Below are 26,231 nucleotides of genomic sequence, written 5' to 3' on the forward strand. Positions count from 1 at the left end.
TCAATTTGCTATTTGATTTAGAATTTTAAGACCCCTTGAAGTATCAAAAATATATGTTCTGTAGCCCATACAAAAGAATTGAATCTTACCTACATTACAAAAAAAAAACAGAGGGGTTTTTATTTTTACGTTTTTTAAAGAAACCATTCTTTTTTTTTTGTTAAGCCCAAACTGTTTGGACTTGTGAGGCTACAGACAGAAATCGAGTCTCACCTTTACACAGAGGGGTCATATTAGTGTTAAGCCCAAACTGTTTGGACGCTACAGACAGAAATCGGCAGATCGGCTGTACCGACTTCAGACGAGTCCCAATACTTGTAGGGGTCGTAGAGCTTACCTAACCATTACGCTTACCTAACCACGTTCAACTTCAAGGGGTAGGAACGTCCCAAGCATTCCGGATAGCACGGATCCAAACGTTATATGCAGCCAGGCACAGATAATAGATAGCTGATGTAGTCGATTTAAGATGAGCGAGGAGTCTTCGGGCTTAATCCAAAATGTGAATGCCATGCTTGTTTAATTATTTAATATGAATTGCATCATTCAAGTCACGAGTGTGTCCCTAAATTGACGGGTTTATTGATCCCCTTGCGACTGTCGAAGTCACCCTCGTCAGCAACAAGGGGATGTTGTAGACATTTTAGAACTAGGCGGGGCTTCCGGCTTTACGTTTGGTATTCACTGTACGTAACTAGCTAACTAACTGACTAATCTCAAGTCAGTTAATTATTGACAAAATAGGATCAACATCAAGCCATAAGAATACGAACGTTAACCTTTGCGGGACAAGGGAAGCCATGGCTGAAGCCGAGGATATTTTTCTTAGAGCTAAACAGCGGACATTCACTGGACTGACCGAAGGTAGCTAATGTTAGTTAGTTGGCTAGCTATAGTTAGTTAACTGTACAGGCTGGCTAACATCCATCTGTTTTACAATTTTGTATTCCTGACTGGTTAATATAAAGGATACATAGTTACGAATATGCACGCTAAATTAACCCATCGAGTAACCTAACGAGCTAGCTATCTGTGCTACACGTGAACGACTTTCCCGAGACGTGTCATGTTGTTTACAAAAGTTGCTGTTTAGCCTTTTGCCATTTACTCTGCGTTTCCGAGATGAGTTCCAGAACAATACTTTTCATTTGTTCGAATCTGCTCAGCTATAAACTAGCCTTTTCACCAATTCACAGTCCGTAATACTTTCAACTCATGAAATATAGCTAGCCCTTGATTCTGAAGATTGATTTACAAATGCCTAACAGTAAGGTTAGCTGTAAATGTGAGTTGCATTATTGCCGTTTACCTTATCATAACCCCAAAACAGGTCTCTGCCCAAATGCAATGGCCTATTACACGTGTTATGTTGTATGGAAGACTACCTCCCGTCTTTTTTATTTATTTTATAGGCCTATTTTCGGATTGGCTTGTGATAGGAAGTCAGTCACTGTGTACTGTAGACCTTTGACCAGTGAACCGACTAGGCTGAATGGCTCCATTTCTGCCCAAGCTTACAGACTGAGGAATTTAATTGTTTAACAACTAATCAGATTTACAGACAGTCTCTTCCTCTCACAGCCTAGCCCATTCATAGACACTAATAGCCCTTGATCATGACACTCAGTTCCATACATTACACATAAGTCATTGTGTAATGACTCCAACACCATCATTAAGTTTGCTGATGACACAAGTGGTAGGCCTGATCACAGACAATGAAGAGACAGACTATAGGGAGGTCGTCAGAGACCTGACCCTCTGGTGCAAGGACAACAACCTCTCCATCAACGTGATCAAGACAAAGGAGATGATTGTAGACTACAGGAAAAGGAGAACTGAGCACGCCCCTATTCTCAGCGACGGGGCTGTAGTGGAGCAGGTTGAGAGCTTCAAGTTCCTTGGCGTTCACATCCCCAACAAACTAACATGGTCCAAGCACACCAAGACTGTCGTGATGAGGGCACGACAAAACCTACTCCCCCCTCAGGAGGCTGAAAAGATTTGGCATGGGTCCTCAGATCCTCAGAAGGTTCTACAGCTGCACCATCGAGAGCATCCTGACGGGTTTCATCACTGCCTGGTATGGCAACTGCTTGGCCTCTGACCGCAAGGCACTACAGAGGGTAGTGAGTACTGCTCAGTACATCACCGGGGCCTCGCTTCCTGCCATCCAGGACCTATATACCAGGCGGTGTCAGAGGAACGCACAGCAAGCAGTACCGGAGCACCAAGTCTAGGTCCAAGAGGCTTCTAAACAGCTTCTACCCCCAAGCCATAAGACTCCTGAACATCTAATCAAATGGCTACCCAGATTATTTGCATTGCCCCCCCCCCCTTTATGCTGCTGCTACTCTCTGCTGTTATCTATGCATAGTCACTTTAATAACTACCTACATGTATAACATTTGGTTTTGATTTGGATGAAGGCGTCTTCTGTACGGGGGTGTTTTGTTAAGAGCCCAGATGCGCAATCTGAACATTAACGTGTCTCTTGCCGTATGGTTTTGGAAGCATAAGGACCGTGTCCTTCAAATCAGAGAGAAATAATAATTAAGAAAAGGTTCAATTGATACACACCTTGATAAAGTTAGGGTTAGTCTTCCCACACTGCCATGTCTCCATGTTACAGCACTTGTTTACGGAAGACAGGCAGATGGAAGACAGAGGCGAAAACCTGCACTAATTCGCTATCTAGCATGCTCGCACACGTGTGTAAGCGTAACTGGGCGGAAAGTGTAGTTCTTGCCTCGAGGCACACGCAGCCTTATGGATCTGTGCAAACCTGCTACAGTAAGTGTAACTTTTTAACTTGAAAGATTCTTTCTCGCTGATATGAGAGTTACGTTCTTTAAACTGTATTTCAAGCGATGATTGACGTTTCTAAATGTTAAAACATAGCTTCGGGATTGTAGTTCACATGGTCTCCCCCGGTAAGCAGCATTTATAGCTGAGCGTCCTTGGGATGAGGCAGAATGCCTTGGGTTCTCGAGAGCAACTCACAATTCTCATCTCTCTACAAACTTTTTTTGATTTTCAGCACCACAAACGGATGGTGAAATGGATAGGTTTTTCTCTTCAAATGAGAATTCAACACAATTTCATATTTCATTAAATTATTTTTTAAAGGCCCTCCACTCTAATCGTGAATTATGATTAGTATTGTTTGAATGCACCGTCTGCCAGATGAGAAATCTCTCAGATTTATGTTTGAAGTGAAGCTCGCTCAGCGCAGCCACACAAAGCTGCGTGTACTTATCGGCTTTCATGGGAGCTTTGGCTACTCTTTTTCAAATCTTTTTTTATTTTTATAGTTCACACAGCAGCGACTCCTGAGACAATCACACTACTGTAAAGCTTGTGTTAACAAAGATACCAGGCTTTTTCTCAGAGAGTCAAAGCTAGGCTGGTGTAAAAGCCTTACAAATCATGTATGTCTCATGAGTCAGTAAAAAAGGGGGGGGCTTAACCTTTTACATTTCTAGTTATGGGAGGAAACAGTTTGCGTGCAACCTAGTTAGAATATACATGTTTCTAATTGGTGGTGGAGAGATCAGTGAACTAAGACCAATATTCTCACGGTATGGTATGGATTATTATTTGAACCTGTTGGTCATCTATGAATGTTTGTTCTTCAAGATGTTCAATCTGGCCTTAATGGCCATGTACTCTAATAATCTCCACTCGGCACAGGACAGAAGAGGACTGGCCACCCCTCAGAGCCTGGTTCCTCTCTAGGTTTCTTCCTAAATTCCTGCCTTTCTAGGGAGTTGTTCCTAGCCGCCATGCTTTTACGTCTGCATTGCTTGCAGTTTGGGGTTTTAGGGTGGATTTCTGTATAAGCAATTTGGGACATCTCCTGATGTAAAACAGGCTTTATAAATATATTTGACTGATTGGTATAGAAGACTGATGCAAGTTATATTGAAGAATAAGCCTCAGCAGCATAAGTATTTTTCTGAATTGTAAAAGTTCAAGCCCCAGTCAGGAAAGTTTTCAACCTATGTAATGTACCAAAGCAGCATCCTGTCTTCAGTGATGATGATATGAACATAACCTTAGACTGAAAATTGTAGTTAAAATTTGTTTGTATTTTCTTTACCTTTGATCCTTCCAAATAGCTTACTACTTCCCATGTCATGATTGTGCATTTATAGCCATAAAGTAAGGCGTCTAGTTTGTGTTGTGTTTAATACATCTGATGTTAATGTTAACCATAGGAGCAGGGAATGTTCCCCATTATGTTCTAAATGAAGATACAAAGAGCAAAGTAAAGGCTCTTTCACTGTTGTTCCCAGTACTGGGATTCTCAGGCTTTCATTTGCTGCACAAGCTTCTCTGGAGGAGAGAATTAACATAAACTCATTTTGGAGAGAAATGCATGAAGAGCATGTTAAACATTGAAGATCCTGATGAACAAGGAAGTCCCGCTGTGTGTGTGTGTGTGAGAGAGAGTGAGTATATTGTAATGTGTGTGTTTGTGTGTATAAAGCATATAGCTACTTTTTGAGCTACTGGAACAGAGTGAGTGAAGCAGGCTTTTTCTCCAGACCCAATACCAACACCAGATTCAACTAGTCAAGGGCTTGATGATTAGAACAAAATCCTGCATCCCCAGGGTCAATTTGTAAGAATACTGCTTTTAGGACTAACTTCAGCATGACTTTCATAAATAGAGACACCCGTTGCAATAAAGTATAGTGCATTCGGAAAGTATTCTGATCCCTTCACTTTTTTTCACATTTGTGTGTAGATTGATGAGGAAAAATAGGATTGAATCTATTTTAGAGTAAGGCTGTAACATAATATTTGGAAAAAGTGAAGGGTTCTGAATACTTTCCACTGTATACTGATTCTATATTCTATCCCATGTCCCTGGCATGACTCTCTCCCCTGAACTCCTCCTACCTTCCCAGATGAACAGAAGGAATGGAGAGGCCCGTTCTGCTTCATCCAGGCTGCAGACCCCCAGCTGGGTCTGATGAAGACCTGGAGGGAGGGGGACTGTGACGGGGGAGGGGATGAGTGGACCGATGAGGTCCAGCTGACCCAGCAGGCTGTGGAGGCCGTCAACAAGCTGAGCCCCAGGCCCAAGTTCATGGTGCTGTGTGGGGACCTGGTTCATGCCATGCCAAGTAAGACAATGTTCAAAAGAAACACACCTGAGCCTTAACAGGTGTAAACATAAGGATATTACCTGTATTTGTATGGTAGACATACTATGTGGAAGAGAGCAGTCCAGTCATACTTTGACAATGACGGGATCCTTTTGTGTACTGTCCTCAACGTGATGCCGCCGTTTGTATTCAGAATGACAACTGGGAGTGGAAGAGTAAAGTCAGATTTTTATAACTAAACCAAGATAGACCACAGCCTGCCGTTTCAAATGGGAACGAATGAGCCGTAGTGGGCCGAACAAGCAATTAGGTAGGCAGAGCCAAGCAGGAGCTAGAGAGATCCTATTGGCGCGTTCTAGCGTTAATTTGCATATTTCCTTTGGGGAACGCTACTCTGTGAAGTGCGCGTGTGCAATAACTCAAATCACCTTTTCACTCCTAAACAATCCAACGGGTAAAGTCTACAAAACTTTGTCCACTCTGTTCGTAACAGATTGTAGTTTTGGGAACAGAGAACTGTATTGCGATCAAATGTTTAATCGATGAGTAAATTAGCAGAATGTCTATCAGAATCCATCTTGTTCCATCTTCTCCAACTGCCGGCCACTGGGCTTCTTCTCACTACCATATTTTGTATAAATGCTTCACATTTGTACATCCGGTGAAATATGTCTCTTTGTTCTATCTGTGCTGTAGTTTTGCTACGGCACATTTCATTGCAGCCGTGTGACCATAAGAGTTCAATGTCAAGCAGCGATGTAGATGCACTGTAATTGACATTCTGATAGATCAGTGTGAAGGTCTCTGATATTCCATGAGTCTATAAAGGAAGTGGAATATGACTGTTATAATGATAAATTGATTCTCCTGATTTAATTTATGCACTCTTGAGAACGTTGAGGGTTTGGAATCGTTACAGAATGTTCTATGAGATGCAGAAGAATGAGCCGTCTCTTGATACCGGCGGACTTTGTAAACTCCCGCTACAGTCTCTGTGCAATGTTTTATCAAAAATCTATGAATGAAGTGTTTGCCTCTAAGCCATTTTTCACACAATGGTAGATCTAGGGAAATGAATGAGTTTTATCTACTCAAATAGATCTGAGGTTGGCTTAGCACAGGTTTGTCAGGCCTTAAGGAAAACTTACCTCCCATTTGTCAGTGTAAGAAAAAAAGTCCTAAAACCCCATCCTTTCCTGTGTGGTTTTAAAGAGGAGGATAAGTGGGAGAGGTATGCCTGAAAGGTGTTAGTTGGAAACAGATGCTGGTGGTGAATGCAATTTCAGTGAGGGGCTATAGCTTGGTGAGTGTTTGACAGCCAGCTGACTAATTTGATAACGGTAAGAGGAATCGGCAGGCTAGACCCACTGCAGAGATAATATTGTTGCGCACCAAAGTGCTGCTTAACAACAGAACTACCGTTTCATTACAATTAAGGGCCGTGGGGGGCCTTGCCTTCCAGTGGTATATCTGTGGAGTCCGTGGCTCTGACGTGCATCTACAGGAGACAGCAGGCGTGCCTGTCGGTCTGTCCAGCTGTGCTGAATACAGTGCATTCGGAAAGTATTCAGACCCCTTGACTTTTTCCACATTTTGTTACGTTACAGCCTTATTCTAAAATTAATTAAATAGTTTTTTCCCCCTCAATCTACACACAGTACCCAAATAGGGTTGCACATTTTGGGGAATTTTCAGGTGGAAACTTTCCGTGGCAATTAACGGAAATATGCAAATTAATATTAATACTATTTAAATGTATACAGTGTTTACAGACCAAGTATTTGATAACCTGCAAAATTGGCAGTGTTTCTTACTTACAAAGCATGTAGAGGTCTGTTATTTTTATCATAGGTAGACTTCAACTGTGAGACGGAATCTAAAACAAAAATCCAGAAAATCACATTGTATGATTTTAAGTAATTAATTAGCATTTTATTGCATGACAAGTATTTGATACATCAGAAAAGCAGAACTTAATATTTGGTACAGAAACCTGTTTGCAATTATAGAGATCATACGTTTCCTGTAGTTCTTGACCAGGTTTGCACACACTGCAGCAGGGATTTTGGCCCACTCCTCCATACAGACCTTCTCCAGATCCTTCAGGTTTCGGGGCTGTCGCTGGGCAATACAGACTTTCAGCTCCCTCCAAAGATTTTCTATTGTGTTCAGGTCTGGAGACTGGTTAGGCCACTCCAGGCCCTTGAGATGCTTCTTACGGAGCCACTCCTTAGTTGCCTTGGCTGTGTGTTTTGGGTCGTTGTCATGCTGGAAGACCCAGCCACGACCCATCGTCAATGCTCTTACTGAGGGAAGGAGGTTGTTGGCCAAGATCTCCAGATACATGGCCCCATCCATCCTCCCCTCAATACGGTGCAGTCGTCCTGTCCCCTTTGCAGAAAAGCATCCCCAAAGAATGATGTTTCCACCTCCATGCTTCACGGTTGGGATGGTGTACTTGGGGTTGCACTCATCCTTCTTCCTCCAAACACGGCGAGTGGAGTTCAGACCAAAAAGCTCTATTTTTGTCTCATCAGACCACATGACCATCTCCCATTCCTCCTCTAGATCATCCAGATGGTCATTGGCAAACTTCAGACAGACCTGGACATGCGCTGGCTTGAGCAGGGGGACCTTGCGTGCGCTGCAGGATTTTAATCCATGACGGTGTAGTGTGTTACTAATGGTTTTCTTTGAGACTGTGGTCCCAGCTCTCTTCAGGTCATTGACCAGGTCCTGCCATGTAGTTCTGGGCTGATCCCTCACCTTCCTCATGATCATTGATGCCCCATGAGGTGAGATCTTGCATGGAGCCCCAGACCGAGGGTGATTGACTGTCATCTTGAACTTCTTCCATTTTCTAATAATTGCGCCAGCAGTTGTTGCCTTCTCACCAAGCTGCTTGCCTATTGTCCTGTAGCCAATCCCAGCCTTGTGCTGGTCTACAATTTTATCCCTGATGTCCTTACAGAGCTCTCTAGTCTTGGCCATTGTGGAGAGGTTGGAGTCTGTTTGATTGTGTGTGGACAGGTGTCTTTTATACAGGTAACGAGTTCAAACAGGTGCAGTTAATACAGGTAATGAGTGGAGAACAGGAGGGCTTCTTAAAGAAAAACTAACAGGTCTGTGAGTGCTGGAATTTTTACTGGTTGGTAGGTGATCAAATACTTATGTCATGCAATAAAATGCAAATTAATTACTTAAAATCATAATGTAATTTTCTGGATTTTTGTTTTAGATTCCGTCTCTCACAGTTGAAGTGTACCTATGATAAATTACAGACCTCTACATGCTTTGTAAGTAGGAAAACCTGTAAAATCGGCAGTATATCAAATACTTGTTCTCCCCACTCTGTTTTTTTCATTGGATATTTTTACCATATATGGAGACAGAAACATAAACCTTTTACCTTATCATAAGTAGACATAATTGCAAATGATTAAATCCTTCCAATAGAAAAAAAAACACAAAAACAATTTAGTTACGAATTGAACTTTATTTAAATGAGTTGTCTCTTCACATGGGATCATTTCACTGAACAAAAGAAAGGAAATATTGAATGATCCCCAATGATCCATCGCATCTCCCAAAAACGTTTTCAACATACCGTATTTTATGTTTTTGATAAAAGTTCTTCATTTTCTTTGAGTTGTGCATGACCCTAGTGTGGCAACACATGCATTCTACATTATTTCAATGGGTCTTTCTCCATTCTGATTGTTTTATACTGTCAATTCAACTTAAACCTAAAATAACTTCCTGCACTCATTTGAGATCATTTCCACACTGCCATGATATGGGGGAAAAAGCTAGGCCTTATTTTTAACCAAATGTTGCAATTGCAATTTAGATCAAAACACTTGGGTGAACTTTTGGAATCACAGAAATAGAATGTTTATTATAATTCTATAATTAGAATAGAAATAATAGTGGGCACTTTGAATACAGTGTTGTTTGACATGACAAAGAATGAAAATGCCATGGACGAGTTATTGTGACAGGGTAGGAACCAAAGTGATGTTCAGTGTTTCCTAGAGGACCCTATAATCTTCGGCTACATTACAATCTTTAGTCATGTAGCCAACATATTCATGCTTTGCTTATTCCTCTTTGATTTAGAAGATACTGTTGCACAAACAACATGCTGATTTAGGCCTCCACCAGCACTGGTATGTGTGTGCTTAGGCTCATTGTCCTGTTGGAAGGTGAACCTTTGCCCCAGTCTGGAGTTCTGAGCACTCTGGAGAAGGTTTTCATCAAGGATCTCTCTGTACTTGGCTCCCTTCATCATTCCCTCAATGCTGACTTGTCTCCCAGTCCCTGCTGCTGAAAAACATCCCCACAGCATGATGCTGTCACCACCTCCCTGACCAAGGAAAAGTCTTTGTGGTTCAAAACTTCTTCCATTTAAGAATGATGGAGGCCACTGTGGGGGACCTTCAATGCGGCAGACATTTTTTTGGTACCATTCTCCAGATCTGTTCCTCGACAAAATCCTGTCTCGGAGCTCTACAGACAATTCCTTCGACCTCATGACTTGGTTTTTGCTCTGATGTGCACTGTCAACTGTGGGACCTTATATAGACAGGTGTGTGCCTTTCCAAATCATGTCCAATCAATTGAATTTACCACAGGATGACTCCAAGTTGTAGAAACATCTCAAGGATGTTCAATGGAAACATGTTGCACCTGAGCTCAATTTTAATCTCATAGCAAAGGGTATGAATACTTATGTAAATAAGGTTTTTCTGTTTATTTTTAATACATTTGCAAAAATTTCTACCAACCTGTTTTCGCTTTGTCATTATTGTGTGTGTGTGTGTGTAGATTGAGGGAATTTAATACATTTTTGAATAATGCTTTAATGTAACAAAATGTGGAAAAAGTGAAGGGGTCTGAAGGGTTAACTGCCTGTTCAGGGGCAGAACGACAGATATGTCAGCTGTGGGACCTTGTCAGCTGTGGGATTCGAACTTGCAACCTTTCGGTTACTAGTCCAATGCTCTAACCACTAGGCTATGTCTGATATAGCCTAGTTATAATGAACATGATTTTATTATGGCTATATAAAAGGTATAATTTGTATTGTATTTTGCACAATGCACATTTGGCTTAATGACGAGGGCCAAATCCTACCTCTGCTTACATAACACATGTTGTGCCAAACTGAAACAGCAGGGGTGTCCTCAGCCCACTCCCTATCTCATTTCGTCCATGCTTAGTAATAATGACTACGAATTTGCCTTGTGCGTTCTGCTCATGAACACCATAATGGACACACTTCTACATTAAAATGCATTCCACACCTGCACAATCCTTAGTGCCTAGTGTCTCTTCTCAGTTTAATCCGGGCACGATTCCCTCTCATTCCGCCTAGTCCCTCCCTCCCTGATCAGTTGCATTTATAGGTCACTGCGAGATCAGCGTTCCCTACCAAACGCACAGTGATAGTCTAAGCGCAGGGTTTGGGAACATTTTAAATGGCCTGCCGTCTCTCCTCGTTACCGTCAAGCAGCCTGAGCAGGTTGTGTGTGCCAGATGCATTACACACCACGTCTGTCAGATGCACAGTCGTTTCCACAGTGCCCACTGCCAGGGGGGTATCACCAGGCAACGCTGCCTAACTGACATTTGATTTACACCTAAACTGTTTGTGTTTATTTACAAAGAGTATAAAACTGTTGCTGGCCAGAGGATTGTCAACAAACAGGGCTGTCAGGGACAGACAAGATATTGGCCCCAACTGTGTTTTGGCTGGTGTCTATTTGTTCTTCTTGTGGTAAACATCTCCCATCTCAACTTGTTTGGATCCCTCTCTCTATTGTGTGAAAACACATATCTTATTTCTCTCCAAATGAATTTGTCCAAAATAATGACTTAAAATTGTGCTGTGTAAAAAAGGGTGCAGGATGGTGCTGTGTAAAAAGGGTGGGCCAGTATTCGATGGGTAGGCATCGCAGTGTGCAGACTATTTGTTGACACCTCCATCATCATGGAAGGAGAGAGAGGCTACATTTATAAATTTAAATTCTCTACTTGTATCCTTCAACCCTGTACATTATCACTGTAGTGATCAGGATAACACAGGGCCTTGAAGGACTCGGCAACTGACGGTTTGATCGACCATCACCTTCGTTAACCACCTGTTGTGAACCACAAGGCTCCATGCTGGGCCCAATTAAAATGCCCATCCCTGACCACAATCCACAAAAAGCAGCTGTCAGAGGGAGCATATTCCCATGGAACGCTGTCACCATCCCATCCATGCTGCTGTTATTGACATCTCTCTGTGATCCCATCCCACTGATGAGGACTTCCCCTTCACAGAGACTCATAGAGACCAAGGAGCCATGAAGTGTTCAGAGGAGAGATGATTAGAGCAACGTGATGGACCTAACACACTCCTAATGAGCACTACAAAGGATTCCAGGGACGTCCTCAGGGGTTTGTTTGTGGGCGAGGAGAGCCAACAAACGGGAAGGTGAGAGTGAGGTTATGCTGAGTTTCCATTGAGGATTTACCACAGTGTTTTACCCAAAAGGCTCAGACTTTTTTGTTTCCATCTACGCAGGCCGGTACCCATGCCGCACTGGGCCATGGCTCTGGCGGACCTGCTCTAACTTGGAGCCAAACCAAGGCCCTGGGTAGTTTTCGGCTGGCGTCTACACATAACAACGGCTAATTGCACACTTTAACACCTTGCCACAAAGCCTTGAATGATGCAGAGGTTGTTGATTCTGCCCGATGGAAGCACAATAACACTAGAGCTTACATTAACATAACACACCGGTGACACACTGGGGTGGGGGTATGTCTTAGTGGAAAAACACCAAGTCCCCCTGCACCCATCTGAAGGCCCCCTAATTTCTGTTGAAGGCAGTTAGTGGGACTCTGGGTGGAATTGAGCAGCAGCAGAACACAATTTGGAGAGGAGAGAGATTGGAGAAATCAGGCTCTGTGAGAAGGCATAGTGTGTGTGTGAGTGTAGTATACTGTGTGTGAGTGTGTTTTGCTGATGGGGACTTCCAATAGGAGAAGCTTCTAATGGGTTAAGTGAGGGGTTTCGGGACAGGAGAGAGGAGACCCTGTAGGGGAGATGTTTCAGAACCACCACCAGAAAGGAGAGTTAGCCTATATACAGTCTGAATATGGATGCATAGCCTGTATACAGTCTGAATATGGATGCATAGCCTGTATACAGTCTGAATATGGATGCATAGCCTGTATACAGTCTGAATATGGATGCATAGCCTGTAAACAGTCTGAATATGGATGCATAGCCTATATACAGTCTGAATATGGATGCATAGCCTATATACAGTCTGAATATGGATGCATAGCCTATACAGTGGGGCAAAAAAGTATTTAGTCAACCACCAATTGTGCAAGTTCTCCCACTTAAAAACATGAGGCCTGTAATTTTCATCATAGGTACACTTCAACTATGACAGACAAAATGAGGGGGGAAAAAAATCCAGAAAATCACATTGTAGGATTTTTAATGAATTTATTTGCAAATTATGGTGGAAAATAAGTATTTGGTCAATAACAAAAGTTTATCTCAATACTTTGTTATATACCCTTTGTTGGCAATGACAGAGGTCAAACGTTTTCTGTAAGTCTTCACAAGGTTTTCACACACTGTTGCTGGTATTTTGGCCCATTCCTCCATGCAGATCTCCTCTAGAGCAGTGACGTTTTGGGGCTGTTGCTGGGCAACACGGACTTTCAACTCCCTCCAAAGATTTTCTATGGGGTTGAGATCTGGAGACTGGCTAGGCCACTCCAGGACCTTGAAATGCTTCTTACGAAGCCACTCCTTCATTGCCCGGGCGGTGTGTTTGGGATCATTGTAATGCTGAAAGACCCAGCCACTTTTCATCTTCAATGCCCTTGCTGATGGAAGGAGGTTTTCCCTCAAGATCTCACGATACATGTCCCCGTTCATTCTTTCCTTTACACGGATCAGTCGTCCTGGTCCCTTTGCAGAAAAACAGCCCCAAAGCATGATGTTTCCACCCCCATGCTTCACAGTAGGTATGGTGTTCTTTGGATGCAACTCAGCATTCTTTGTCCTCCAAACACGACAAGTTGAGTTTTTACCAAAAAGTTATATTTTGGTTTCATCTGACCATATGACATTCTCCCAATCTTCTTCTGGATCATCCAAATGCTCTCTAGCAAACTTCAGACGGGCCTGGACATGTACTGGCTTAAGCAGGGGGACACGTCTGGCACTGCAGGATTTGAGTCCCTGGCGGCGTAGTGTGTTACTGATGGTAGGCTTTGTTACTTTGGTCCCAGCTCTCTGCAGGTCATTCACTAGGTCCCCCCGTGTGGTTCTGGGATTTTTGCTCACCGTTCTTGTGATCATTTTGACCCCACGGGGTGAGATCTTGCGTGGAGCCCCAGATCGAGGGAGATTATCAGTAGTCTTGTATGTCTTCCATTTCCTAATAATTGCTCCCACAGTTGATTTCTTCAAACCAAGCTGCTTACCTATTGCAGATTGTCTTCTCAGCCTGGTGCAGGTCTAGAATTTTGTTTCTGGTGTCCTTTGACAGCTCTTTGGTCTTGGCCATGGTGGAGTTTGGAGTGTGACTGTTTGAGGTTGTGGACAGGTGTCTTTTATACTGATAACAAGTTCAAACAGGTGCCATTAATACAGGTAACGAGTGGAGGACAGAGGAGCCTCTTAAAGAAGAAGTTACAGGTCTGTGAGAGTCAGAATTCTTTCTTGTTTGTAGGTGACCAAATACTTATTTTCCACCATAATTTGCAAATAAATTCATAAAAAATCCTACAATGTGATTTTCTGGATTATTTTTTTCTCTCATTGTGTCTGTCATAGTTGAAGTGTACCTATGATGAAAATTACAGGCCTCATCTTTTTAAGTGGGAGAACTTGCACAATTGGTGGCTGACTAAATACTTTTTTGCCGCACTGTATACAGTCTGATATTGATGCATAGCCTATATACAGTCTGATATTGATGCATAGCCTATATACAGTCTGATATGGATGCATAGCCTATATACAGTCTGATATGGATGCATAGCCTATATACAGTCTGATATGGATGCATAGCCTATATACAGTCTGATATGGATGCATAGCCTATATACAGTCTGATATGGATGCATAGCCTATATGCAGTCTGATATGGATGCATAGCCTATATGCAGTCTGATATGGATGCATAGCCTATATGGATGCATAGCCTATATACAGTCTGATATGGATGCATAGCCTATATACAGTCTGATATGGATGCATAGCCTATATGGATGCATAGCCTATATGCAGTCTGATATGGATGCATAGCCTATATGCAGTCTGATATGGATGCATAGCCTATATGCAGTCTGATATGGATGCATAGCCTATATGGATGCATAGCCTATATACAGTCTGATATGGATGCATAGCCTATATACAGTCTGATATGGATGCATAGCCTATATGGATGCATAGCCTATATGCAGTCTGATATGGATGCATAGCCTATATTGATGCATAGCCTATATACAGTCTGAATATGGATGCATAGCCTATATACAGACTGATATGGATGCATAGCCTATATACAGTCTGATATGGATGCATAGCCTATATGCAGTCTGATATGGATGCATAGCCTATATGCAGTCTGATATGGATGCATAGCCTATATGGATGCATAGCCTATATACAGTCTGAATATGGATGCATAGCCTATATACAGTCTGAATATGGATGCATAGCCTATATACAGTCTGAATATGGATGCATAGACTATATACAGTCTGAATATGGATGCATAGACTATATACAGTCTGAATATGGATGCATAGCCTATATACAGTCTGAATATGGATGCATAGCCTATATACAGTCTGAATATGGATGCATAGCCTATATACAGTCTGAATATGGATGCATAGCCTATATACAGTCTGAATATGGATGCATAGCCTATATACAGTCTGAATATGGATGCATAGCCTATATACAGTCTGAATATGGATGCATAGCCTATATACAGTCTGAATATGGATGCATAGCCTATATACAGTCTGAATATGGATGCATAGCCTATATACAGTCTGAATATGGATGCATAGCCTATATACAGTCTGATTTGATATGGATGCATAGCCTATATACAGTCTGATTTGATATGGATGCATAGCTAGACTGAAGCTAGAGAACCATTCCGTCTCCTAAATGCTTGAGCCAAGGATGCGGTATACCTCTTCAAAGGGGGAGACACCCTGGACCCAAACTGTTACAGACCTATATCCATCCTGCCCTGCCTATCTAAGGTCTTCGAAAGCCAAGTCAACAAACAGGTCACTGACCATCTCGAATCCCACCGTACCTTCTCCGCTGTGCAATCTGGTTTCCGAGCCGGTCACGGGTGCACCTCAGCCACACTCAAGGTACTAAACGATATCATAACCGCCATCGATAAAAGACAGTACTGTGCAGCCGTCTTCATTGACCTTGCCAAGGCTTTCGACTCTGTCAATCACCATATTCTTATCGGCAGACTCAGTAGCCTCGGTTTTCGGATGACTGCCTTGCCTGGTTCACCAATTACTTTGCAGACAGAGTTCAGTGTGTCAAATCGGAGGGCATGCTGTCCGGTCCTCTGGCAGTCTCTATGGGGGTGCCACAGGGTTCAATTCTCGGGCCGACTCTTTTCTCTGTATATATCAATGATGTTGCTCTTGCTGCGGGCGATTCCCTGATCCACCTCTACGCAGACGACACCATTCTATATACTTTCGGCCCGTCATTGGACACTGTGCTATCTAACCTCCAAACAAGCTTCAATGCCATACAACACTCCTTCCGTGGCCTCCAACTGCTCTTAAACGCTAGTAAAACCAAATGCATGCTTTTCAACCGATCGCTGCCTGCACCCGCATGCCCGACTAGCATCACCACCCTGGATGGTTTCGACCTTGAATATGTGGACATCTATAAGTACCTAGGTGTCTGGCTAGACTGCAAACTCTCCTTCCAGACTCATATCAAACATCTCCAATCGAAAATCAAATCAAGAGTCGGCTTTCTATTTCGCAACAAAGCCTCCTTCACTCACGCCGCCAAGCTTACCCTAGTAAAACTGACTATCCTACCGATCCTCGACTTCGGCGATGTCATCTACAAAATGGCTTCCAACACTCTACTCAGCAAACTGGATGCAGTCTATCACAGTGCCATCCGTTTTGTCACGAAAGCACCTTATACCACCCACCATTGCGACCTGTATGCTCTAGTCGGCTGGCCCTCGTTACATATTCGTCGCCAGACCCACTGCCTCCAGGTCATCTACAAGTCCATGCTAGGTAAAGCTCCGCCTTATCTCAGTTCACTGGTCACGATGGCAACACCCATCCGTAGCACGCGCTCCAGCAGGTGTATCTCACTGATCATCCCTAAAACCAACACCTCATTTGGCCGCCTTTCGTTCCAGTACTCTGCTGCCTGTGGCTGGAACGAATTGCAAAAATCGCTGAAGTTGGAGACTTATCTCCCTCACCAACTTCAAACATCAGCTATCTGAGCAGCTAACCGATCGCTGCAGCTGTACATAGTCTATTGGTAAATAGCCCACCCATTTTCACCTACCTCATCCCCATACTGTTTTTATTTATTTACTTTTCTGCTCTTTTGCACACCAATATCTCTACCTGTACATGACCATCTGATCATTTATCACTCCAGTGTTAATCTGCAAAATTGTAATTATTCGCCTACCTCCTCATGCCTTTTGCACACACTGTATATAGACTCCCCCCTTTGTTTTCTACTGTGTTATTGACTTGTTAATTGTTTATTCCATGTGTAACTGTGTTGTCTGCTCACACTGCTATGCTTTATCTTGGCCAGGTCGCAGTTGCAAATGAGAACTTGTTCTCAACTAGCCTACCTGGTTAAATAAAGGTGAAATAAAAAATAAAATAAAAAAAATACAGCTGAGTACAGGACTATAGACACCTTTGCAGAGGCACATGGGAATGTGTTTATCCAAACCTGTCAAAATCCTCTTTCTCAGCTATGTTCTGAACCCAGCTCAGTCTAGCTCAGCCCATTCGCTGTCTAACTAAAATTACCTTACCATTGTAATAAATCATAACTTTAAGGTCAGAGATTGTAGCAGGCTAGGTGAACGAAAGTCAGCATTGCAGTGAGACGTGGTTATAGGTTACAGTTTAACTGCAGTCAGTGTTTTAATGGGAATGTGTCTACAGAAATCACAGATAGCCATGTTTCATTCATCTCAGTTTAAGTGTCCCAAATCCATATTGATGAGGTATAACGGTAGCAGGGCAGGGGCTGGAGCTTGGCTATGGCTGGAGATGGGGCTGGCGCAGGGCTGTGCTGGAGCATGGTTGGGACTGGTGATTCATGGAAGTGTCATAGCAGCTAATTGCTGTATGGTGTAGTGTGGTTGATCTAACAATAGTAGCCTGTGTGGCGGCTCTAACAGCAGTAGCCTATCTGTGTCTGTAGGCGAGGCCTCCTTTTTTACAATTGTAATATTGTTTTAAAGATTGATTTAAGAGGACTTATGAAAAATGTATTTGCCAGTAGCTAATATTCTAAAAAGTGAAACTCACATTAAAGCCTGAGACCAGACTCTATTTATTGTCCATTTGTTCACAGCAGTAGTCAGTTGACCTCTCTTGATGGTTATTCTTTGTTACCTGATTGATTTGGTTGCTGTTTACGATTTAACGTTCCTCTGATTTTAAATAATGTTATTGTACTGTAACTTTTAGTCCAGATGGCTCTCTGATCTGGCGTATTCTCCCACACTAGTCATCAGAGGATTGCTTGCTCGTCCAGTCCCTTATACAGGACATATGGGCTGATTGGGCTCCCCACCCCTCTAGGTTTTTATCTTGTGTTATTTTCTCTCGTTCTTCGTTTTGTCAGAAATACTCGTCTTATGAAACAAACCTTGTCCAAACTTCTATCTCCAAAAGTAGGTCAGTAAAATAATTACTTTAATGAAAAAATAAAAAACCTGAAGAAAGGAAGGCATGAAATACTTTGCTATGCATTAATGGGTTTGTTTGATACACATTGTAAATTATAAATGGACCCATTGTACTCTTTCTCCTTACTTTATTAAGAGTGGTTACATTTCTCCGTTTTATTCTGTATCCTCTTTGTGTGGACGGTAATGAATAATGTGAATAGGCAGGGGGTAATAATGTCCATCCAAACTTTAAATGCAAAAAAAACCCTGGGAAGTTCAAACTAAATGTTACCACTGTTCCAGTGATGTGTCCTCTCCCCCATACAGGCACCCAGTACCGGGAGGGGCAGGAGCGGGACTTGAAGGTGGCTCTGAGGGGCACAGACCCCTCCATCCCTCTGGTGTTTGTCAGTGGTAACCATGACCTGGGTAACACACCCACCCCAGAGACTGTAGCCCAGTTCTGCAACGCCTGGGGAGACGATTACTTCAGCTTCTGGGTGGGTGACTAGAGTGAGATGAAAACTTACTGTGGATTGTACAAAACTCTTTATGTTCCTTACATAAACACTGGTCCTTGGAGCTGGATAGGAACAACAATTGACCTGTAACATGACCAGTAGGAACAGAGTGGCACCCCTTTTTATCCAACATGAATTACTACTGTCATTGTATACTCTGTGGGGCCCAAGCTGAAAGCAAAGTGATGTCATAATGCTGAGACAACTGTCTCTAGTCAGGTCAGTTGTAATGTGGCTGCTTTAAAGGCATTAATGAGAACCATGGCAATGCCATAATGACATTATCTTAATAACCTTAACCTATACTGTAATCCCAAACCTGCCATTCTGATTTTTAGGTTGGAGGGGTGCTGTGTCTGGTGCTGAACTCCCAGCTGTTCTTTGATGCGTCGGCCTGCCCCGACCTGAGAGACGCCCAGGAAGCCTGGTTAGAGGACCAGCTGCAGAGGGCCTCTCAGGGGCCCGGGGTCACCCCCAAACACGTCCTGGTGTTCCAGCACATCCCTCTGTACTTAAAGACCCCCGACGAGGAGGACGACTACTTTAACCTGCAGACCGCCACGAGGCAGAGCCTCCTAGGCAGGTTCAAACGGGCAGGTAGGTGATTTAACTTGATTTAACCTTTATTCAGGGGGGAATCTAACTTCCACTAGACTTATTTTCACTTCATGCATTGATGTCCATGGTAGACTTAGTGAAAATTACATTTCAGTGGAAGTTATTATTCACCCCACAACCTTTTATTTAGGAAGTGGTCTCCTCTTGTTTTGTGCTTAGTGAACACAGCCCAGATTTAGCTGTGCAACACAGCCCTCACACCAGGGAAAGATGGGATTAGTGTGTCAACAGGTTTACTACAGGATAAGTCACAGTGAGGAGGACCAAGGAGGAACAGCCCCTGAATTTTTTTCCCCACATTTACAGCCTGAATTTAAAATGGATTAAGTTGAGATTCTGTCACTGGCCTACACACAATACCCCATAATGTCAGTGGAATTATGTTTTTCAATATTTTTTGCAAATAAATTAAAAACAAAAAGCTGAAATGTCTTGAGTCAATAAGTATTCAACCCCTTTGTTATGACAAGCCTAAATATGTTTAGGAGTAATGTGCTTATGTCAAATAAGTTGCATGGACTCACTTTGTGCAATAATAGTGTTTAACGGGATTTTTGAATGATTTCATCTCTGTACCCCACACATACAGATAATTGTAGATTCAATCACAAAGACCAGGGAGATTTTGCAATGACTTGCAAAGGGCAAATTGGTAGATTGATTTTTTTTACCAGACATTCAATATCCCTTTGAGCATGGTGAAGTTATTAATTACACTTTTGGATGGTGTATCAATAAACCCAGTCACTACAAAGATACTGGTGTCCTTTCTAACTCAGTTGCCTGAGAGGAAGGAAACATATCAGGGATTTCACCAGGAGGCCAATGGTGACTTTATAACAGTTACAGAGTTGAATGGCTGTGATAGGAGAAAACTGAGGATGGATCACCATTGTAGTTTCTCCACCATATTAACCCATTTGAGAGTGAAAATAATGAAGCCTGTAAGAATAAAAATATTCAAAAACATGCATCCTGTTCGCAACAAGGCACTTAAGTATTACTGCAAAGCAACTCACTTTTTCTCCTGAATACAACTTATGTTTGGGGCAAATCCAATACAACATATTACTGAGTACCACTCTCCATATTTTCAAGCATAGTAGTGGCTGCATCATGTTATAGATATGCTTGTCATCGGCAAGGGCTGGGGAGTTTCAGGATAAAAAATAAACGGAATGAAGCTAAGCACAGTCAAACCTGGTTCAGTCTGCTTTCCACCAGACACTGGAAGATGAATTCACCTTTCAGCAGGACAAAAACGTAAAACACAAGGCCAAATCTACACTGGAGTTGCTTACAAAGAAGGCAGTGAATCTTCCTGAGTGGCTGAGTTAGTTTTTATTTTAAATCTACGGCCAGACCTGAAAATGGTTGTATAACAATGATCAACAACCAATTTGACAGAGCTTGAAGAATTTTGAAAAGAATAATGGGCAAATGTTGCACAATCCAGGTGTGGAAAGTTCTTTGAGACTTACCCAGAAAGACTCACAGCTGTAATCGCTACCAAAGGTGCTTTTACAAATTATTGACTCAGGGGTGTGAATACTTATTTAAATTAGATTTCTGTATTTCATTTTCAATACATTTGCAAACATTTCTAAAAACATGTTTTCACTTTGTCGTTATGCGGTATTGTGTGTAGATGGGTGAGAAATGTATATTTAATCAATTTTGAATTTAGGCTGTAACAACAAAATATGGAATAAGTCAAGGGGTATGAATACTTTCTGAAGGCACTGTACTTAATTTAATCCATGCTCAAAAGTATACAAAGGTGAAAGTGCATAGTGCTGAACAAAAAAAGAGCATACGTTTCATCAGTGCTGTATAAAGCTGAAGATGACACCTGTATGTCTTAATTAAGTGTGTCATTTTAGTTAGTCTGTACAGCACTGATGAAGATGTAAAAGCTGAAACCTATGCTCCTTTTTTTTGGTTTAGCCCTTTTTAGCACTTTCAACTTTTGTATTCTTTTGTGCATAGATTGAATTAAGAATATTTTAGAATCTCGGCCTCCTTGTTTTTTCCCCTTCTCATAGCTTGAGTGTGAGTACGTTTTTAACTCTACAGATATGTTTACTCTCAGGCACAGACCACCATTTATTCTAGCCTAAACGCAAACTCTCAAAATGGATTTCAGCACTTCTATTTTATGATTTCAGGATCTGCTGTTTTTTTTTTTTACCAACATGTCAAGCTCATATGAAAGGAAGATCAAGTTCAACTCATCCACACTAATATTTCCCCAGCGGTTATGCTAGTACAGCTATAGACTAGGGCATGGGAGTGTTAAGTATCGCACTCATACCCTTGTAGTAAAGTAATATAACACACACAGATTGCATCACTAAGAGAACATTGGCTATGTTGTCTAATGTACTGTAATATAATGGGCGGTGTCAGAGGAAAGCCCATAAAATTGTTTTGTACGCTTGTTGTATTCGGCGCATGTGACAGTTTGATTTGGTAATGTACAAGGTTACCACATTGTCTACTGTAATGTACGAGGCTACCATTTGTGTACTCTACTGTAATGTACGAGGCTGCCATTTGTCTACTCTACTGTAATGTACAAGGTTACCACATTGTCTACTGTAATGTACGAGGCTACCATTTGTGTACTCTACTGTAATGTACGAGGCTGCCATTTGTCTACTCTACTGTAATGTACAAGGTTACCATATTGTCTACTGTAATGTACGAGGTTACCATATTGTCTACTGTAATGTACGAGGCTAACATTGTCTACTCTACTGTAATGTATGATGCTACAATTTTCTACTGTAATGTACAAGGCTACTATATTGTGTACTGTAATGTACGAGGCTACCATATTGTCTACTCTACTGTAATGTACAAGGCTACCATATTGTAAGCGCCCGTGCACAGGTCTGTTCAACGCTGATCCGACCAATCGGATTCCACGCTTCAAGATTGCTTCGATAACGTGAACCAGGATATGTTCCGCATAGCGTCGGACAATAACATTGATGAATACGCTGATTCGGTGAGCGAGTTTATTAGCAAGTGAATCAGTGATGTTGTACCCACAGCGTCTTAAAGCGTTCCCCAACCAGAAACCGTGGATTGATGGCATAATTCGCCCAAAACTGAAAGTGCGAACCACTGCTTTTAATCAGGGCAAGGTGACCGGAAACATGACCGAATACAAACAGTGTAGCTATTCCCTCCGCAAGGCAATCAAACAAGCTAGGCGTCAGTATAGAGACAAAGTAGAGTCGCAATTCAACGGCTCCGACACGAGAGGTGTGTGGCAGGGTCTACAGTCAATCACAGACTACAAAAGGAAAACCAGCCCCGTCGCGGACCACGATGTCTTGCTCCCAGACAAAGTAAACAACTTCTTTGCTGGCTTTGAGGACAACACAGTGCCATTGACACGGCCCGCAACCAAACTCTGCGGGCTCTCCTTCACTGCAGCCAACGTGAGTAAGGCTGCAGGCCCAGACGGCATCCCCAGCCGCGTCCTCAGAGCATGCGCAGACCAACTGGCTGGTGTGTTTACGGACATATTCAATCAATCCTTATCCCAGTCTGCTGTTCCCACATGCTTCAAGAGGGCCACCATTGTTCCTGTTCCCAAGAAAGCGAAGGTAACGGAGCTAAATGACTATTGCCCTGTAGCACTCACTTCCGTCATCACGAAGTGCTTTGAGAGGCTAGTCAAGGACCATATCACCTCCACCCTACCTGACACCCTAGACCCACTCCAATTTGCTTTCCGCCCCAATAGATCCACAGACGACGCAATCACACTGCGCACTGCCCTATCCCATCTGGACAAGAGGAATACCTATGTAAGAATGCTGTTCATTGACTACAGCTCAGCATTTAACACCATAGTACCCTCAACTCGTCATTAAGCTTGAGACCCTGGGTCTCGACCCCGCCCTGTGCAACTGGGTTCTGGACTTCCTGACGGGTCCGCCCCGCAGGTGGTGAGGGTAGGTAACATCTCCACCCCGCTGATCCCCAACATTGTTTACATACCCTACATTTCTCATCTCATATGTGTATATACTGTACTCCACACCATCTACTGCATCTTGCCTATGGTGTTCGGCCATCGCTCATTCATATATTTTTACGTACATATTCTATTTCATTCCTTTACACGTGTGTGTGTGTGTGTGTGTAAGGTAGTTGTTGTTAAATTGTTAGGTTAGATTACTTGTTAGATAGTACTGCATGGTCGGAACTAGAAGCACAAGCATTTCGCTACACTCGCATTAACATCTGCTAACCATGTGTATGTGACAAAACATTTTTTGATTTTATTTGTCTACTGTAATATACAAGGCTACCATTTTGTCTACTCTACTGTAATGTCCTAGGCTACCATTGTTTACTGTAATGTACAAGGCTACCATTTTGTCTACTCTACTGTAATACGAGGCTACCATATTGTCTACTGTAATATACAAGGCTACCATTTTTGTCTACTCTACTATGTCCTAGGCTACCATTGTTTACTGTAATGTACAAGGCTACCATTTTGTCTACTCTACTGTAATACGAGGCTACCATATTGTCTACTGTAATATACAGTGCATTTGGCAAGTATTCAGACCCCTTGACTTCTCCATATTTTGTTACGTTACAGCCTTATTCTAAAATTCATCAAATAAAAAAAATGTCCTCAATCTACACCCAATACCCCACAATGACAAAGCGAAAACACATTGTCTACTGTAATGTACGAGGTTACCATTTTGTTTAATGTAATATACATGGTTACCATATTGTCTACTCTGCTGTAATGTACAATGTTACCATGTTTACTGTAATGTACAAGGCTACTATATTGTCTACACTACTGTAATATATGAGGCTACCATAGTCTACTGTAATGTACAAGGCTACCATTTTGTCTACTCTACTGTAATATACGAGTCTACCATAGTCTACGGTAATGTATGAGGCTACTATATCGTCTACTCTACTGTATACGAGGCTACTATATTATATACTCTAATGTGTACGAGGCTACCACAGTCTACTGTAATGTACGAGGCTACAATTGTCTACTCTACTGTAATCCACAAGGCTACCATATTGGTCACACTACTGCAATGTACGAGACTACCATATTGTCCACTCCTCTACTGTAATGTACGAGGCTACCATATTGTCCACTCTACTGTAATTTACAAGGCTACCATATTGTCTACTGTAATGTACGAGGCTGCCATATTGTCTACTGTACATATTTTCTGCAGAGGGAGCTCATCTATTCTGAGACGCTTGTCTGTTTTGTCCGGCAAGCTATGATCAGCATCCTCTCTCTCTCTGTTAGCAGGAGAAGTGCTGCTATTCCTATCATTCCTAATCACCAGGGTCAGATACTGGTTACGGTCTCTCAGCTATTGTTTAGTGTTTTACTTGTTTTGTTCTATTTGCATCATACAGCAGTAGGCAGACTGGCTGCAGCGTATTTTGGTACGAAGACTCCAAAATAAATATTGCGTTTTAGAGACACTTTGTTCCTGTTTATTGGAAAACTGGAGATGTGTATATGAAGTGTTTTTCACTGCAGGGCATGATGCTGGCGTTTGGTAAAAAATATCTCAACCGACCAAAACACATTTCAAAATAGAGTGCCTTTTAGAAAATATTCACACCCCTTGACTTGTTCCACATGTTGCGGTAGTCTGAATTTAAAATGTATAAAATTGAGATTTTTTTGTGACTGGTCTACACAAAATGCTCCATAATGTCAGTGTATATATATTTTTTTTTACAAATTAATGAAAAATGAAAAGCTGAAATGTCTAGAGTTAAGTATTCAACCCCCTTTTGTTATGGCATGCCTAAATAAGATCAGGAGAAAAAATGTGCTTAGCACGTCAAATAAGATGTTGCATGGACTCGCTCTGTGTGCAATAATAGTGTTTAACATGATTTTTGTGGCAACCCGGGGGCCAGCAGGGAGCTACAAAGCCAGGAGCAGGACTTCTGTCAGCTCCAGAGGGCTAGATAGTTTCCAAGGTGAGTCAGCACCATGGACAGCTTTATAGGCACCCACTGAGGCTGGTGATTTGACACCAATACTACCCAGTCCAGGTGATGCAACCAATTGGCACCTGGAAATGGTCCCACCTGTCCCTCGTTACTCCAAATGGATATAAGTAGAGGTGTAGTCACTCGGGCGTGTCGGCAGACAGGAAGTGGGTACGCCTAGACCTCAGAAGAACTGGAGAAGAGGACCCGTTCCCGGGCAGCATGCCCCGGACTCATTGCTTTCTCTTGTTCAATTACACAGGCGGTCTGAGAAGCTGCCACACAGTGACCCACCCACTACCTGAGAGGCCTTTCAGTTGTATTTCTCTCCGTTCCTCCAAACCTTTTATTAAAGATCAACTTTTGTTTGAGTGCCGCAAAATGGTCTCCGGCTGTCTTATTTTGTGAGTTTCACCTCTGACTCCCCTGGGCTGCCACAATACCTCATCTCTGTACCCCACACATACAATTATCTGTAAGGTGCCTCAGTCAAGCAGTGATATGAGAAAACGGAGGATGGATCAACATTGTAGTTACTCCACCACACTAACCTAATTGACTGAGTGAAAAGGAAGCCTTTACAGAATAGAAATATTCCAAAACATACGTCATGTTTGAAACAAGGCACTAAAGTAATACTGTGAAAAATGTGTCAAAGCAATTAGCCAACTAATACAAAGTGTAATGTTTGGGACAAATCCAATACAACACATTACTGAGTACCACTCTACATATTTTCAAGCATAGTGGCGGCTGCATCATGTTATGTGTATGGTTGTCATCGGAATGGACTGGGGAGTTTTTCAAGATACAAAAGAAACTAAATGGAGCTAAGCACAGGCAAAATCCTAGAGAAAAACCTGGTTCAGTCTGCTCTCCAAAAGACACTGGGGGACAAATTCACCTTTAAGTAGGACAATAACCTAAAACAAGGTCAAATCTACACCGGAGTTGCTTATCAAGAAGACATT

At 42.3% G+C, this 26,231-nt stretch overlaps 1 protein-coding gene across 7 annotated transcripts in view; it reads left to right on the forward strand.

Moving 5' to 3' along the window:
- The first annotated feature begins 627 nt into the window (after positions 1–627).
- Positions 628–26,231, forward strand: part of LOC112258869 (calcineurin-like phosphoesterase domain containing 1) — a 38,342-nt gene continuing 12,738 nt past the window's right edge. The window contains exons 1-6 of one of the 7 annotated variants that reach the window (XR_006084110.1): positions 640–864; positions 4,917–5,135; positions 18,422–18,594; positions 18,954–19,212; positions 21,402–21,717; positions 21,816–22,220. Coding sequence is in view for 6 of the 7 variants with exons in the window: in XM_024433512.2 (XP_024289280.1) it covers positions 801–864; positions 4,917–5,135; positions 18,422–18,594; positions 18,954–19,212; positions 25,523–25,668 (861 nt within the window). In the remaining variant the exon portion in view is untranslated. Of the gene's footprint in view, positions 865–4,916; positions 5,136–18,421; positions 18,595–18,953; positions 19,213–21,401; positions 22,222–25,188; positions 25,775–26,231 lie in introns of those variants that run through there. The other 6 variants (XM_024433512.2, XM_024433517.2, XM_024433525.2 and 3 more) reach the window with 6 other exon arrangements.

The sequence above is a fragment of the Oncorhynchus tshawytscha genome, linkage group LG01 (genome assembly GCF_018296145.1).
Source record: "Oncorhynchus tshawytscha isolate Ot180627B linkage group LG01, Otsh_v2.0, whole genome shotgun sequence".
Taxonomy (NCBI): domain Eukaryota; kingdom Metazoa; phylum Chordata; class Actinopteri; order Salmoniformes; family Salmonidae; genus Oncorhynchus; species Oncorhynchus tshawytscha.